The sequence below is a fragment of the Rhinopithecus roxellana genome, chromosome 17, assembly GCF_007565055.1.
Source record: "Rhinopithecus roxellana isolate Shanxi Qingling chromosome 17, ASM756505v1, whole genome shotgun sequence".
NCBI classification, from domain to species: domain Eukaryota; kingdom Metazoa; phylum Chordata; class Mammalia; order Primates; family Cercopithecidae; genus Rhinopithecus; species Rhinopithecus roxellana.
The window spans coordinates 4,934,285-4,951,510 of NC_044565.1; the positions used below are offsets into that span (position 1 = coordinate 4,934,285).

The 17,226-nt window shown below is 49.0% G+C and overlaps 1 protein-coding gene across 5 annotated transcripts in view; it reads right to left on the reverse strand.

Moving 5' to 3' along the window:
- SPATC1 (spermatogenesis and centriole associated 1) overlaps positions 1–4,568 on the reverse strand; it is a 41,434-nt gene extending 36,866 nt beyond the window's left edge. For 4 of the 5 annotated variants that reach the window (XR_004054274.1, XR_004054275.1, XR_004054273.1 and 1 more), the window contains exon 1: positions 4,077–4,520. Coding sequence is in view for 1 of the 5 variants with exons in the window: in XM_010375252.2 (XP_010373554.2) it covers positions 4,077–4,287 (211 nt within the window). In the remaining 4 variants the exon portion in view is untranslated. Of the gene's footprint in view, positions 1–4,076 lie in introns of all 5 variants that reach the window. The other variant, XM_010375252.2, reaches the window with a different exon arrangement.
- Positions 4,569–17,226: the final 12,658 nt, after the last annotated feature.

Genomic DNA, 17,226 nt, shown 5'->3' on the forward strand with positions numbered 1-17,226 from the left:
TACTCTCCCTCCAATCCATTTTCCCCGTAGCATCTGGGATAACATTTCTGAAGCACAAACATGATTATTCTCTGTTAGAAACCACCAGTTTCGGTTGGGCCTGGTGGCTCATGCCTGTAATCCCAGCACTTTGGGAGGCCAAGGCGGGCAGGTCACCTGAAGTCAGGAGTTTGAGGCCAGCCTGACCAACATGGAGAAACCTCGTCTCTACTAAAAAAATACAAAATTAGCCAGGCATGGTGGTGCATGCCTGTAGTCCCAGCTACTCGGGAGGCTGAGGCAGGAGAATCGCTTGAACTAGGGAGGCGGAGGTTGCAGTGAGCCGAGATGGCGCCATTGCACTCCAGCCTGGGCAACAAGAGTGAAACTCCGAAACTCTGTCTCAAAAAAAAAAGAAAAAAGGAAAAAGAAACCACCAGTGTCTTCTTAGTGCCTTTAGGAGCAAGTCCAAGCTCCTCAGCATGTCATTTGCCGTCCTTGGTGATCTGACCCCTCTGGCTGCATCGTTCACCTCTCCCTGGCCCCTGTCGCACAGGAACACACCACACACACACACCATATATACTCACATAATCAGACACACACCAAACTACACCCAAACACCCACATAACACATACATACCACATACACTCTTACATACATTCACGCACACAGCCATATGCACACACTCACAAATCACACACTGTCAAAGCAGACACACCATATCCTCTCATACACACATGCACTTTTTTTTAGATGAAGTCTTGCTCTTGTTGCACAGGTTGGAGTGCAATGGCGCAATTTAGGCTCACTGCAACCTCCACCTCCCAGGTACAAGCGATTCTCCTGCCTCAGCCTCCCAAGTAGCTGGGATTATAGGCACCTGCCAACATGTCCAGCTAATTTCTTTTCTTTCTTTCTCCTCCCTTCCTTCCTTCCTTCCTTCCTTCCTTCCTTCCTTCCTTCCTTCCTTCCTTCCTTCCTTCCTTCCTTCCTTCCTTCCTTCCTTCCTTCCTTCCTTCCTTCCTTTCTTTCTTTCTTTCTTTCTTTCTTTCTTTCTTTCTTTCTTTTTTTCAGACAGAGCCTCAAAAGTCTCCAGCCGAGGCTGGAGTGCAGCGGCGTGATCTCTGCTCACTGCAAGCTCTGCCTCCCGGGTTCATGCCATTCTTGCCATTCTCCCGCCTCAGCCTCCCGAGTAGCTAGGACTACAGGCATCCCCACCACGCCCCGCTAATTTTGTTTTTGTATTTTTAGTAGAGACGGAGTTTCACCGTGTAAGCTAGGCTGGTCTCGATCTCCTGACCTCGTGAGCCCCCCACCTCGGCCTCCCAAAGTGCCGGAATTACAGGCATGAGCCACTGCGCCCCGCCCATTGTTTCTTTTTTCTTTTTTTTTTTTTTTGAGACAGAATCTTACTCAATTGCCCAGGCTGGAGTGCAGTGGCGTAATCTTGGCTCACTGCAACCTCTGCCTTGCGAGCTCAAGCCATTCTCCTGCCTCAGCCTCCCGAGTAGATGGAATTACAGGCGTGTGCCAACACACCTGGCTGATTTTTGTATTTTTAGTAGAGATGGGGTTTTACCATGTTGGCCAGGCTGGTCTTGAACTCCTGACCTCAGGTGATCCGCCCATCTTAGCCTCCCAAAGTGCTGGCATTACAGGTGTGAGCCACTGCGCCCAGCCCACATTTTCTTTCTTTTCATTTTTATTTTATATGTTTTATTTTTAAAAAATTTAAAATATTTGGAAATTACATTTAATTTTCTTTTTACAGTACTGCTCCCTGTGCTGGGTGCGGTGGCTCACGTCTGTAATCTCAGCACTTTGGGAGGCCGAGGTGGGCAGATTACCTGAGGTCAGAAGTTTGAGACCAGTGTGGCCAACATGGTGAAACTCCATCTCTACTAAAAAAAAACAGCAGAAAAAAAGAAAAAAGAAAAATTAGCCAGGTGTACTGGCACATACCTGTAATCCCAGCTACTCAGGAGGCTGAGGCAGGAGAATCGTTTTAACCCAGGAAGCAGAGATCGTGGTGAGCTGAGATTGTGCCACTGCACTCCAGCCTGGGTGACAGAGCAAGACTCTGTCTCAAAAAAAAAAAAAAAAAAAAAAAAATTAAATATTTAAAAATTACATTTAATTTTCTTTTTACAGCACTGCTCCTTGTGAGCAAGGCTAACTCCTAGGCAGTATGCCCAGAGTCAGCATTATGCACATTTTCCTATACACATTCATACACACTCATTCACACACCCACACCACACGCTCCATACTTACACTACAGAGGATGTGTGGTACATAAGTGTGTACCACACATACCCTCATACCACATTCACCCACATATACCCACATTACACACACACACGGGTCGGGGCTTTAATTGCACATCTGTTTCTCATTCCTGCAATCCCTAGGCCAGGCGTTTGTACGAGTAACTTCTATTGTGGCGTGCTCCTTTCCCCTTCACAACCAGTTGGCTGGGCTCACCTCCTCCAGGAAGCCTTTCCTCACCCTCAAAACTTGACCTTTGGGGAGGTGGAAGATCTGAAGTGGTCCAAGGATTCCCTTAAGAATGAAAGCTGGGAGGAGAGGGCTTGCTTGGTTAGCCTGGGAGTACGAAACCAGAGTCTAGCTTCTTAAACAGGAAAAGTTTCTTTCCTTCCTTCCTTCCTTCCTTCCTTCCTTCCTTCCTTCCTTCCTTCCTTCCTTCCTTCCTTCCTTCCTTCCTTCCTTCCTTCCTTCCTTCCTTCCTTCCTTCCTTCCTTCCTTCCTTCCTTCCTTCCTTCCTTCTTTCCTTCCTTCTTTCTTTTTTTCTTTCTTTCTTTCTTCTTTCTTTCTTTTGAAATTTCACTCTTTTGGCCCAGGCTGTAGTGCAATGGCACCACCTCAGCTCACTGCAACCTCTACCTCCCGGTTCAAGGGATTCTCTTGTCTCAGCCTCCCAAGTAGCTGGGACCACAGGCATGTGCCACCACACCTGGCTAACTTTTTGTATTTTTTAGTAGAGATGGGATTTCACTATGTTGGCCAGGCTGGTCTCAAACTCCTGACCTCAGGTGATCCACCCACCTTGGCCTCCCAAAGTGCTGGGATTCCTGGGTGAGCCACTGCACTCAGCCTATTGTTAGTTTTTGAGATGGAGTCTCGCCCTGTCAACCAGGCTGGAGTGCAGTGGTGTGATCTTGGCTCACTGCAAGCTCCATCTCTCAGGTTCAAGTGATTCTCCTGCCTCAGCCTCCTGAGTAGCTGAGATTATAAGCACGAACCACCAGGTCCAGAAAATTTTTGTGTTTTTAGTAGAGACGGGGTTTCGCCATGTTGGCCAGGTTGATCTCAAACTCCTGACCTCAGTTGATCTGCTTGCCTCGGCTTCCCAAAGTGCTGGGATTATAGGCGTGAGCCACCGCACCTGGCCCCATGTGTATTTTTTTTTTTACCCTGTCTGTTGTCTCTGTGTCATTAGAGGTATAACATTTAAAACTAGAGGTGTCTGTGTGCTCATGATCAGCATGGGGGAACTGAAGACCAGTCCTATGCCACATTCAGGTTGTATGGCAGGGAACTCAGTGGGTAGGGAGCAGGGAATTAAGACAGGAGGGGAGTGAGCACAAGCCTGAGGGCTTTACCCGCTGGAAACACCCAAGTTAACCAGCATGTCTAGTTTGGAGTGAGTCAAGTTCCAGTGACTCACTGAGTCTGCAGGATCTGTAGGGGATCTTGACTTCTAGTGGAGTGTTGAAGCTGTGCTGTGGGTAGGCTGGCTGAGGGTGGAGGGACAGGTCCTGGACCCACAGCCTGGGAGCAGCCTCCATTAAGATGAGCCAGGGGTGTGGACAAGATGGCTTGGGAACTCAGAAAGAGGGGCATGGAGGAGGGCTATCCATCTCAGATGCCATGCGAAGGTGAAGGATGCAGCACCTCAGAAGCCACTAGTGACCGTTCTAGAGCAGCGGCGCCAGGGTTCATTGCCACGCTGCAGAGGAGCAAGGAGGAGGGCATTCCTTGCACGACCTCCTGAGACCTCAGCACACCGATCTGTCCTCTCTGGTGCAGTACCCCCTTCCCTCCCCACTCTCACGGGACCAAGGCCTCTTACCATTGCTCTGGCGTGAGGGAAGGCCTGCTGTTGCCTCACCAAGCCCAGTTGTGAACCCGCTGATGCCGAGCCCGCCTGCCTGAGTCTTGATTGCTGACTTGAGCTCGTGATTCTCCCGAATGAGCCGCACCAGCTTCTTCAGTTCCTCATTTTCCCGCACCAGCCTCTCTATCTGATGCCGAAGACCCTCATAATTGGTGAGTAGAGACATGCCCTGGGGCAGTGGGAAGTGCGGCCTACGGGAGGGTACTGCACCTGGAGGCTGCCCAGGGCCCCGGGCCTTGCCCGGGCTGAAGGAAGGTGCAGAGTCTGCAGGTCTGGCCCAGCGGGCCCTGGGTATTGTGAGGTCAGAGGCTGTGCCCTCCTCCTTGCCCTCTCTGCTCTACACACTCAGCTCTCCATGCCACCAGGCCTGTGCACAGGCCTTGCCTTGGCCTGGAATGTCCTGACCCTTTCTCTGTCTGGCCAACTTCACCCTCACGGTGCCTCTTCTGTGAAACTTCCTCTCCCCCACCACAAGTTAATTGCTGCCCGCTGGGTTTCCCCGGCAGATGTGTCCTGCGTCACAGCACTTCCCCCGGTTCCAGTTCCGTGCTAGCTCCTTAACGCTGTCCACTGGCTTTACAGTGAGGTCAGGGATTTTAACATGTTCCTGGAAACCCAAGTGTTCAGCAAAGGGCTTGGCACAATGTTTGTAGGTAACCAGTAAATATTTGTTGAATGAAAACCCACCACTCCACCTTCCTGGCCAGAATGCCCCTTCCTTGTGATCTTGAACATGCCTGGGTTTGACCTCTCAGCCTTCTCCTGGGATGCTGTGTCTTGAAGGCCTGGACACTCGCCCATGATTTCTTCTGACCCAGGTGCTCAGAGTCTCTATCTTACTGCTGGTCGAGGAGCTCTCTACAACTTGGAGTTTCCATTTCTGGTGACTCAGGGTTCTCTATTCGAAATCTCCCATCGGTGCCTTCTCTGTACTTGGATCTCTATTCCTCAGCTCCTTGAATTTTCCTGACTTTAGTCCTTCAAGAACCCAAGACTGTATCCCTCACTTGGCTCTAAGAACTCAGGACTCAGTCCTCATGATGCCACCCTTCTCTTAGAGCTATCTCCAGATAACTCTATGGTCCTGACCTTGAGTACTGAGTGAGGCCGTGTCCTAGTGGCCTCCACTGGCTCCATGGCTGTTCTACCTCAAACCTCTTTTTAGGGCAGGGAGAGGATAGCAAAGTCCAGGTACAGGCCAGAGGGCAGACTCCTGGTAGAATGTGGGAATGAGGAAGGGAAAGGTCAGCCAGGGCTGGGATCAGTCTGAGCTGAGCATTCTACCTGGACCTCACAATGGGGGGCCTGCCCCTGCCCCTCCTCTAATGCTTCAGGCTGTAATCCTGGCTCAGTCACTCTGGCCCCAGGGACCAGAGTCCCCCAGAACCAGAGTTGAGGTCTCTTCAGTCATCCCTCTAACTTTATAGAGTGTATCTGTTGGATTTTCCTTCAACATGTGAAAATTAGCTTATCATGGTCTTATTTCTCTGTTGGCCTCTTGGGTTGATGCAGTCTGTGATGGTTACATTTTATGTGTCAATTTTGCTAGGCTATAGTGTCCAGGTGTTTGGTCAAAATCTAGCCTAGACATTGCTGTGAAGCTATTATGTTGACTTTAAGTAAAGGAGACGACCTTCAGTCATTTGGCTGGGCCTCATCCATTCAGTTGAATCACTTTTTAAAAATTTATTTTTTTAATTTTGAAGTTTGTTTATTTATTTCTTTACTTATTGATTTTTTTTTTTTTTTGAGGCAAGGTCTCCATCTGTTGCCTAGGCTGCAATGCAGTGTCACCATCATAGCTCACTGCAGCCTCGACCTCCCATGATCAAGCGATCCTCCTGCCTCAGCCTCCCAAGTAGCTGAGACTACAGGTGTGTGCAACCACACTCAGCTAATTTTTATTTAAAACATTTTTTTTGTAGAGATGGGGTCTTACCACATTGCCCAGGCAGGCCTCAAACTCTTGGGCTTAAGCAATCCTCCTGCCTCAGTCTCCCAAAGTGCTGGAATTACAGGTGTGAGCTACTGTGCCTGGCAGAAGAACTTAAGAGTGAAAAAAACCTGAAGTTTTCTGGAAAAGAAGGAATTCTGTCTGAAGATTGTAGTATAGAAATCCTGCCTGAGTTTCCAGCCTGCCTTACAGATTTTGGACTTGCCAGCCCCCACAATTATGCGACCAAGCCCTTAAAATAAATCTCCTAATATAACAGAACTCTGACTGATGCACCATCTCTGTTTCCCTTTGTATATGCCAGTGTTGTCACCAACTGTGGCAGGCATTGTGTTAGGAATTGGGGGTTCGGTGCTAGTCATAGCAGGCATTGTCCCCACCTTATCGACTTTAGCAGCTAGTGGTGAGTGGCTATGAATTGAATGATCATGTATAAATGCTGAGTTTACCCTGTGATAAATGCTGCCTGGGAGAGGCACTGGTGCTGGGAGAGGGTACAGCAGGTGGGCCAGATCCAGTTGGGGAGTGTGCTTCACCAAAGAAACCAAAAGTGTGGTGGAGCAGAGAATGAGCGGGGTGGGTGTATGTGCTGGGGAGGGATGGAGGGCCCAGGTCGGGACAGGGCCTGCGGCTATGATCTTGATTGATCTTTAAGGAAAGGCATGTGGGAACAGATTGGAGGGAAGAAGCTACTGAGTGGCACACAGTAAGGAGGCCACTGTAGTCATCCAAACAAGTAATGAGGGTGGCTGGTTCACAGGTGGTGCTGTGGAGGTGGAGAGAGTGGGCAGAGCTGAGAAATGTTTAGTGGTACTGGATGGGCTGGTCTTGGAGTTGGCCTGGATGTGAGGATGAAGGCGAGAACGAGGGCAGGATGGCCTTGCAGTTTCTGGCATGGGTGGTGGAGCCTCTGGTTATACCAGCCCAACTGGAAGGAAAACCAAGTTTAGAGTGAATATTCGGAGTCAGGTTTGGATGTGCTGCTGAGATCAGGATGTTAAGGAGATGTGCCAGGAGGCAGGGGGTTACTGCTCCAGGTCCCAGAGGAGAACCTACTGTGTGGCTGGAAAGATACACGTTAGAGGTATCAGCTCCTAGATGGCAACTGGATCCATATGAGCGGATGAAGTTGCCCAGGAATTGGGAACAAATGAGAGAGAATAAGCCTTCGGCCCACAGTGCCTAGCAGAGCCAGGACAAAGCTGCAGAGGACATAGAGCAGAAGTGCCCACAGCGACAGGAAAACCGGAGAAGGCTGAGCTGCGGAGGCCACAGGCAGAGGATATTTCAAGGTTATGTGAAGCAGCAGTGGTATCTAGTGAGGCTGAGAGCTCAGATGAGACAAAGACTGAAAAAAAGTGTGCATCAGCTTTAGGGACTTGAAAGTCATTGGTGATGCATCAAGGGCTACTTGGGTGAAGTGGTTTGGCCAAGTGCAGATTCACAAGTCTGAAAAGTGAGTGGGAGGGTAAGGTGGAGATAGGACACACACAGCCCTTCCCAGTGGTTTGGTTGTACGGAGAAGTGCAGGCAGAGCTGTAGGCAGGTTCCTCCTTCACCGTTCTCGTCCTCCTCTTGCAGCCTGGTGCCAGGGAAGACTGTGGCCCACCATGCCTCTGCTGCTTGCAGCCCCTCCTTGGAGTCACAGTGCACAGTAGAGGCCCTCAAAAGACCTCCAGGGTCTCCCAGAATGTTAGGCTGCAGCCTCCTGCTCCTTTCTTTGAATTAACCTCCGCCAGGCTTCCTCTTCTCCCCTTACTCTTATTTCCTCTTCATTCGAATTTTGGTTTTCTTTTTGTTATGTTGTATCTACAAAGTGTCCTTTGGTATCCAAGTCTATTGGGTTTGAGCTTGGTATAAAGAGTACCACAGGTTTGGGAGTGAGGTCCATCCAGAAATGTATCCACATCCATTTGGATGATATGTCTGGGGCTAGTGTCTGGGGAGTGAGAGACACTGGGCCTCTCTATGATGCTCTCAGTCCTGCCCTTCTGAGCTCTTGGACAGAGTCACTTGGGAACAGTCCTAGTTCCTGGCCACAGGGAGGTTGGGCCCACAGGAGTGACAGGAACCTCCTGGGGTGCACTCGGGGTTTGCACTCCTCACGGCCCACCCGTTAGGGGCTCATTGTGAACAAACGTCCAGTGTTGTCCCACTTGCTTTTGCTGAGTCAGATCTCCTCCTTCCTGTCTTGGGTCACTGGCTTGCACAGTTTGTCCCCATTCAAATTTGCTTCATTTGATTCCGCTCAGCATTTCAGCTTGGCAAGGCCTTCAGGGATCTTTGCTCCTTTCTTGGCTTGAGATTCTCTCGTGTTTAACAAGTTTCCTTCTGAAGCCGTCTTTTCAAGGCATAAAATTGCCGAAAAACGGGGGCCTGTAGCCAGGAGTCCTCTGTTCCATCCACCTGACATGCCCTAACGTGCTGCCTCCGTGCTGGGTGTGCTGAGAGGCGCCTCCTGGGAAGCAGCCATCCACTACATGTCCGAGCAGTACTGGCCATGTGAACATTTCAATCCTGCCTGCTGTGGCCATTTTGAACCTCCAGGTCTGCCTGTTGCTGACGAGGAGCTGCCGGGAGGAGCTGTCCAGTCCATGCTCCCACAGATTCAGTTGGCATTTGACTGCCAGTGCCCTTCGGGACGTCGGCAGTGACTCCTCTCCATTGCTCACCTACACTTCAGATGAGGAAAGGGCCATGGCCGACATTATTGAGTGCTTATTGTATACCAGGCACTGTTGTGACAGGCCTAACAAGCCCCCGAGGCTTGTTACCCCATCCAGCAGGCAGGGCCACTGAGGCATGGCCATGTCAAGTGCCTGGGCTCTCCCATGGGCCCTGGATCTTTCCACATTTTCCCAGCTGTCAAGGTCAGGGCTTGGTGCAGGCAGCCTAGTCTTGCACTTGCTCTTCTCGCCTCTAGTCTCACCTCTTTTGCTTCAGCCTCTCTCTGCATAGCTGCCAAGAGTGAGGGGTGTGTCTTTCTGACACCCCATTGGAGCTAGGCTTTGTCCAGAGGAAGGACTTAGAGTGATGTCTCAGGAGAGGACAGGGGCCCCAGCAAACTCTGCTCTGCATCCCAGAGCCCAAAGCACAGGCCCTGGCACATGTTAGGTACTCAATAAATATATGAATGCATTTTTATTCAACCTTTTTCTTCCTTCTAAACAAATTGCACCATGAAGCTGGAGAAGCTGCTGTATTCCAGCAGTTGAAACAGACAGTATAATAACTGGCTTCTGAGTGTCTGAGGACATGCCCTTGGGTTTCTGAGGAAACCAATATCCCTTCGATGAGTCTGGAGGGCCCTGGGGAGGCAGACAGTCCCCAGGAGAGGAGGGATAGCTGCTTGTCTACCTGGGGTCCTGCCAGCCAGGAGCTGGGAAGAGTGGCCTCAGAGGAAAGGCTCCTGAGGTCTTGGCTAGAAGTAGAGACTTTTGGTAATATGAACTTGCTCATCAACCCCAGGGGTCATCCAGGTACCCCTCATGAAAGGCTCAGGGACTAAAAGCCAGGGGCAGAGACCGGGAGGGCTTTGTCGGGCGCTCTGGAGCCTTGCTAACTTCTCCGTGTTGTTGGTTCCTTTCTGCTGTTTACACAGCATTGTTTGGAGGGCAGCAAACAGTGTTTGGTGGGGCAGAGCAGGGGGTGGCATTCGGGCTGGGGGCTGAAGACCAGGAAGGGTGGAATGGAGAGCAGGTGAACACCAAGGCCTGCTGGAGGTGTGTGGTTGGGCTTCCAGGCCCTCAGACTCCGGAAATGACCATGGACTTGGCAGCTTAAACAATAAACGTTGATTTTTCATGGTTCTAGAGGCTGGGAAGTCTAAGGTCAAGGTGCATGCAGACCTGTTGTCTGGTGAGGACCCTTTCCTGGTGTGCAGATGTCTGCATTCTTGTGTCCTCACATGGTGGAGTAGAGAGAGAGAGGAAGCAAGCTCTCAGTGATCTTTCTGTGAGGCTACACCCTCATGACCTAATCACCTCCTAATGCCATCATATTGGGGATGAGGATTTTAACACATGCATTTTGAAGGGGGACACAAACATTTAGTCCATAGCAGACTCCAGAGTCCCAACTTCAGGCCTATGTTACCCCCTGACCCCAAACTTTGGTTAATTCCTACTCTTCCTTCAGACCTCAGCTTGTGTGTTGCCCCTCAGGGCCCCCAAAGTTTCCATCAGTCCTCATCAGAACGGTGCCCACCCTTCAGCTGTAGCACAGAGGAACTAGAAGCAACACTTCCCAGCTTTCTTGCTGTGGGCCTGGGGCAGGCCCCCAACCTCTCTGTGCCTGTTTCTTCATCCGTCAAGTGGAGATACCTTCCCTCCTCCTGCTGTCATTGTGAGTGTAAGATGCAGTGATGTGTGGAAGACAGCGAAGACACGTGCTGGCAGAGTAAAGCTCAACACACTGTCTCATCAACCCATAGATCTTGAAAACCTGGTAGGTGCCAGGCACATTGTGGGTCCCACAGGACACAGCGGGGAATAGCCAGACATGTGGGAGCCGTTGCTCTCTTTCTGGCTCTGTTTATATTGCCAGGAAATGCCCAAGGCAGCCAAACTGGAAGATGATCGGGGCACTGAGGAGCACTGGGGTTAGGGGGGCCCTAGGATCTGACAGGCCGGAATGAGGGTCCCCACTCTTCAGTTGGTGTTGAGCACCATCTCTTACCAGTGCGGGGAGCACAGCAAAGGCTCTGGAGCTGACATTCCAGAGGACAGTGGGCACTTGGAAGATGGTCAGTGTGGTGGCCTGTGCTCTGTGCAGAAGGTGGAGGAGGGGACAGGGGGCAAGAGCGGAGGGGGCTGTCTGATACAGAGTGGTCAGGAGGCCTCCTTGACAAGGTGCTGCTTTGGAGCAGACCTGAAAGAAAGCAGGGAATGAGAAGAGGCAAAGCCTTCCAGGCGGAGGGCACGGCCAGTGCAGAGGCCCTGGGGTGGGTGGCAGGCTTGGTGTGTATTTGAAGACCATCAAGGAGGCCAATGAGATGGAGGGGAAATGAGCCACTGTGGGGAGGGGATGGCCGGGCCAGAGAAGCGTGGGATGGGGTCTGTAGGCTGAGATGAGGGTCTTGGATTTTATATTCAGTGACATGGAAAGGCTACGAGAGTTTCTAGGGAGTGGGAGGAGCTACCCTCTTTCAAAGAACTGTCCTAATTTTTAACAACCAGTTCATGCGATTATGACTGGCAAGTCCTGGGACTGCAGGATAGGAGCCTCTGTTAGGTGGCTCACGTCCACTACCAGCACTTCTGTAGGTGCTCAGTAAATCTTTGTGGAGCAAACACAAGTGGCCTGCCTGGGCCCGCCTGCTTCCCATGCTCTGAGGCCTCAGGGTAAAGTCCAGGCCTCCTTGCTTGCCCCTCTCACTTCTTGTATCTCTATCCACCTTCAGCAGCTCACCTCGGCCTTGTGGATGCTGTTCCCTCTCTTGGTAGCTTTTTTTTTTTTTAGACTGAGTCTTGCTCTATCACCCAGGCTGCAGTGCAGTGGTGTGATCTCGGCTCACCGCAACCTCTGCCTCCCAGGCTCAAGTGATTCTCGTGCCTCAGCCTCCTGAGTAGCTGGGATTACAGGCGCCTGCCACCACGCCTGGCTAATGTTTGTATTCGTAGAAGAGACGGGGTTTCGTCGTGCTTGCCAGGCTGGTCTCGAACTCCTGACCTCAAGTGATCTGCCCACCTCGGCCTCCCAAAGTTCTGGGATTACAGGCATGAGCCCCTGTGCCCAGCGTCTTGGTAGCTTTTCAACCGTGCCCATTCCGTTCACCCCAGGAGCTGGCCCTGCTCCCAGTCTGTGCCTTGTTCCTGCTCTGGGACACGGGGTCTGACTTGGTGCCTCTGTCCCACCCTTGCTGGACCCCACAGCTGAGCGCCGACCTGTGAGGCACCATCTCTCAGAGATAGTCTGTTCCTGAGTGGAGAGCGAGTTGGTCCTCTCCCCAACCCTCAGCTCAACTGAATCCGCATGGACTCTAAAAAAGGAATTTTCATCAGCAATCTCTGTGAACACAGGGAAGGGCTTGTTTAGGCCCCAGCCTGGGGACTGGTGTTTAAATCCAGCCCAGTCTTCCACTGGCTGCATGGAGTTGGCAGTGTGAGGTGCCGGCAGGTGGGGCTACTTCACTTGCGGCATGGGGGTAATGGCACCTACACTCTGTTTGTCCTGAGGGTCAGAGGACATCTGGTAGGTGCTGAGGCCAGTGAATGCCTGGTCATGAATTAATTTTTGTAAAACTAAAACTGTCCCCATTAAACAATAATTCCTGCTTACCCCTCCCCGTAGTCCTGCCCCCCCGCCCATTCTACTTTCTGTCTCTTAAGACTTAAGGGGGGACCCTATGCAGATTTTTTCCTTTTCTTTTTCCGTGACAGGGCCTCGACCTCCTGGGCTCAAGTGATCCTGCTGCCACAGCCTCCTGAGGACTACAGGCGAGCGCTGTCATACCCAGCTAATTTTTTATTTTTATTTTTTGTGGAGACAGGGTCTCATTTTATTGCCCAGGCTGATCTTGAACTCCTGGCCTCAAGCGATCCTCCTGCCTTGGCTTCCCAAAGTGCTGGGATTACAAGCGTGAACCACCATGCCGGCCTTTGTGGTGGTTGTTGTTGCCCAAGCTGGAGTGCAGTGGTGCAATCATGGCTCACTGCAGCCTCGGCCTCCCAGGCACATGTGATCTTCCTGCCTCAGCCTCCTGAGTAGCTGGGACTATAGGCATGTGCCACCACATCCGACTAATTAAAAAATTTTTTTTTTTTTTTTTTTTTTTTTTTTTTAGAGATGGGGCCTTACTATGTTGCCCAGGCTGGTCTTGAACTCCTGGGCTCAACCTATCCTCCTGTCTTGGCCTCCCAAAGTGCTGAGATTATAGGTGTGAGCCACTGTGCCGGCCCCTGTGCAGATTTCTGTTGCTCTTTTTTTATGTATCGTTGCCTCCTTTCCAGAACTCTGTCCTGGAACTATGTTTAGCTTCTTCAGCTTCCCCAACCTTTGATTTTTATCTCAGGGAGATGCCACTGCTTTGCCTGGGACTGTTTTCTGTCACATGGCCTGAAATGTGCCTCTTCTGTCACATGGCCAGAAAGCCAGGATGATCACAGTGCTCCTATCTCAGGGTCATGGTCCTGTGCTGGCTGTTGCAGCACAGGACAGTTTTACAAGATGTTTGCATCATTTCTGAAAATCATTGTTTCATAACTTTTTTTTTGAGACAGAGTTTCGCTCTGTTAACCAGGCTGGAGTGCAGCGGCGCAATCTCAATCTTGGCTCACTGCAACCTCTGCCTCCCAGGTTCAAGCAATTCTCATGCCTCAGCCTCCAAAGTAGCTGGGATTACAGGCATGCACCACCATGCCTGGTTAATTTTTGTATTTTTAGTAGAGACAAGGTTTCACCTTATTGGCCAGGCTAATCTCAAACTCCTGACCTCAAGCGATCCACCCGCCTTGGCCTCCCAAAGTGCTAGAATTACAGGCGTGAGCCACCGTGCCCGGCTGTTTCATAACATTTTTTAGTTGTTTATAGTGGAGTATGCCTGTAAATCCTAGTTCTCTCTTAGTCCTTTGTGGCTGGAAGTCTCCATATTTATTTAAAAAATTGATTGTCCTGCGTTGGTTTGTAGGAATTCTTTTTACATTTTGATGGAAATCCATTGTCTGTTGCATGTTATGAATATCTCTCCCAGTTTTTAACTTGTTTTCTCAATTATTAATTTATTTTTGAGATGGGCTCTAGCTATATTCCCTAGGCAGGTCTCAAACTCCTGGACTCAAGTGATCCTCCTACCTTGGCCTCCCTTATTTTTTATTTTCAATTTTATCTTTTGATGAACAGAAGTTCTTAATTTGAATAATGTTGAATGTTTTCGTAGTTAGTGCTCTTGTGTGTCTCAAGACAGAAGTCGTAAAGTTTTGCTTTTGAGATTTATATTCTTCATCCAACAATGGTGGGTTTTTATTTTGAAGTAGTTACCCAGTTTCATCTTTAAAATGGGTGTGGTTCTGTTGTCAGCTTTTCTGTTACATTCCTTTTTTTTGTTTTTTGGTCTATTCTTGCATTAATACCACACTGTTTTAATTGTTATTTTTTATAATATGTCCTGATATCAGGGCTAGTCCTCATCTAGAGTCTTCTTCAGAAGAAGTGTCCTGAGTATTTGTGTATTCCTGTTCTTTTACTCTTCTGTGTCAATTTTAGAATCAGCTTATTAAATTCTGTTGGGATCTTTTTCTTTTTTGGAGATAGGGTCTCACTATGTTGCCCAGGCTTTTCTCAAACTCCTGGGCTGAAGCAATCCTCCTACCTCAGCTTGCTGAGTGACTGATACTGCAGGCATATACCACTGTGCCTGGCCTATTGTGATTTTTATTGGACTTACTTTGAATAAAGATCAACTGGTATGATATTTGCTTTTAAAATTAAGATGCCTCTATTTAAAACTTTTTATTATGGAAAATTTCAAACCTATTGAAAAGTAGAGAAAATAGCCTGATGGACCCACATGTATTCATCACCCAGCTTGTACAATTATCAGCATTTTGTCAATCTTGCTTCATTTATCTCCCTCTTGCCTTTTTTTCCCTAGAGTATTTTAAAGCAAATCCAAGAAACTTTATTGTTTTATGAGTATTTCAGTATGTATCTCCAAGAGTAAGAACTTTGATATTTAACATAACGAAGACATTATTATCCCTAACAAAATCAACACTGAGAATCGACAAACACATACACACACACAATTGTGTATATATATTGAGAGATGGGATCTTGCTATGTTGTCCAGGCTGGTCTCCAACTCCTAGGCTCAAGCAATCCTCCTGACAAAGTGTTGGAATTACAGGCACGAGCCACTGTGCCCAGACTTTTCTTTTCTTCTCTTCTCTTCTCTTCTCGAGATGGAGTTTTGTTCTTGTTGCCCAGGCTGGTGTACAATGGTGTGACCTCAGCTCACTGCTACCTCTACCTCCTGGGTTGAAGCCATTCTCCTGCCTCAGCCTCCTGAGTAGCTGTGATTACAGGCGTGTGCCACCACATCTGGCTAGTTTTGTATTTTTAGTAGAGGTGGGGTTTCACCATGTTGGCCAGGCTGGTCTTGAACTCCCAACTTCAAGTGATCCGCCTCCCTCAGCCTCCCAAAGTGCTGGGATTACAGGTGTGAGCCACCATGCCCAGCCTGTATTTTGAATTAAATTTATATTTTAAAAACTAAGGTTCGGCCGGGCCCTGTGGCTCATGCCTGTAATCCCAGGTACTTGAGAGGCTGAGGGTCTCTGAGGTAGGATTGTCACTGGATTCCAGAGGTCCAGGCTGCATGAGCCATGACCATACCTTTGCACTCCAGCCTGGGCAATAGAGTGAGACTATCTAAAAAATAAAAACTAGAAATTAAGGTTCTGTGAATGGTAAATTGTCATACTTTTTAAAATTTAAAAAACCTATGGGTGGTAGATTCTTTTAGGCTTTGGTTATCTTAAAATGCTTTTATTTCATTCTTCTTAAATAGTAGTTTGCTGAGTAGTTTCAATAGAGTTCTGGATTGAAAATTATTCTCTGCCCCCAGCCCAACCCCTCTGCATTTTGAAGATATTATTCCATTGCCTCTCAGCATTTATTGTTTTTGTTTTGTTTTGTTTTGTTTTAGACAGGGTCTCCCGCTGTCACTTAGGCTGGTGTGCAGTGGTGCAATCACTGCTCACCCCAGCCTCGACTTCCCAGGCTCAAGCAATCCTCCCACCTCGGCCTCCTGAGTAACTGGGACCACAGGCTTGTGCCACCACTCCCGGATAATTTTTTTTTTTTTTTTTTTTTTTGTAGAGATCAGGGTCTCACCATGTTGCCCAGGCTGGTCTTGAACTCCTGAGCTCAAGCAATCCCTAAGCCTCAGCCTCTCAAAGTGCTGGGATTCCCAGCATGATCCACTGTGCTCAGTCCAGCATTTATTGTTGTTCATGAGTCTGTCAGTCTAATCCACCTTCCTTTGTAACTTGCCATTTCTTTCCGGGATTTTCCCTCTTTCCCCCACATACACAATGAGGTTATTGTTCTTTTGCAAAGTTTTTATTGGCACATATATAGAAAAGTGCACAAATCACAAATGTCGGTCTATGAATTTGCCACATTCTTGCTTTAGAGGATTACCTACACGAGTCATTTCTCCACTCCACGGCTGAAAGATTTTTGGATTGTTTCCAGTTTTTGCCTGTTACAAATAGTGCAGCTATGAACTTTTGTTTTGTTGTGTTTTGTTTTTGTTGTTGTTATTGTTTTCGGATGGAGTTTCGCTCTTGTCGCCCAGGCTGGAGTGCAATGGCACGATCTTGGCTCACTGCAACCTCTGCCTCCTGGGTTCAAGTGATTCTCCTACCTCAGCCTCCTGAGTAGCTGGGGTTACAGGCATGCACCACCACTCCTGGCTGATTTTTTTTGTATTTTTAGTAGAGATGGGGTTTCTCCATGTTGGTCAGGCTGGTCTCAAACTCCTGACCTCAGGTTACCTGCCTGCCTCGGCCTCCCAAAGTGCTGAGATTACGGGCGTGAACCACCACGTCCAGCCTAGCTATGAACGTTTTTACACAGATCTTTTGTTAACACCTGTTTGGATTTTGGTGGGGGATATATACCTCAAAGTAAAATTGCTGGGTCATAAACTATGTATATATTCAGCTTTAGTTGATATTGCCAAAGAATTTTCCCTAATCAATTTACATTTCACCTGCAGCATATAAGAGATCTTGACTGGGTGTGTTGGCTCCCTGCAACCTATGCCTCTCGGGTTCAAGTGACTCTCCTGCTTCAGCCTCCCGAGTATCTGGGACTACAGGTGCAAGCCACCACATCCGGCTATTTTTTGTATTTTTAGTAGAAACGGGGTTTCACCGTGTTGGTCACTCTGGTCTCGAACTCCTGACCTCAAGTGATCCGCCCACCTCCGCCTCCCAAAGTGCTGGGATTATAGGGTGAGCCACTGCACTTGGCTGGGCTGACTTATCTTTTTGATTTTTGAAAGTATTTTTTGTAGAGATGAGGTCTCACCACATTGCACAGGCTGGTCTCAAACCCCTGGGCTCAAGCGATCCTGTCTTGGTCTGGTATTACAATCACCTGGGATTACAGGTGTGGCCACCATGCCCGGCTGATTGGCTAATA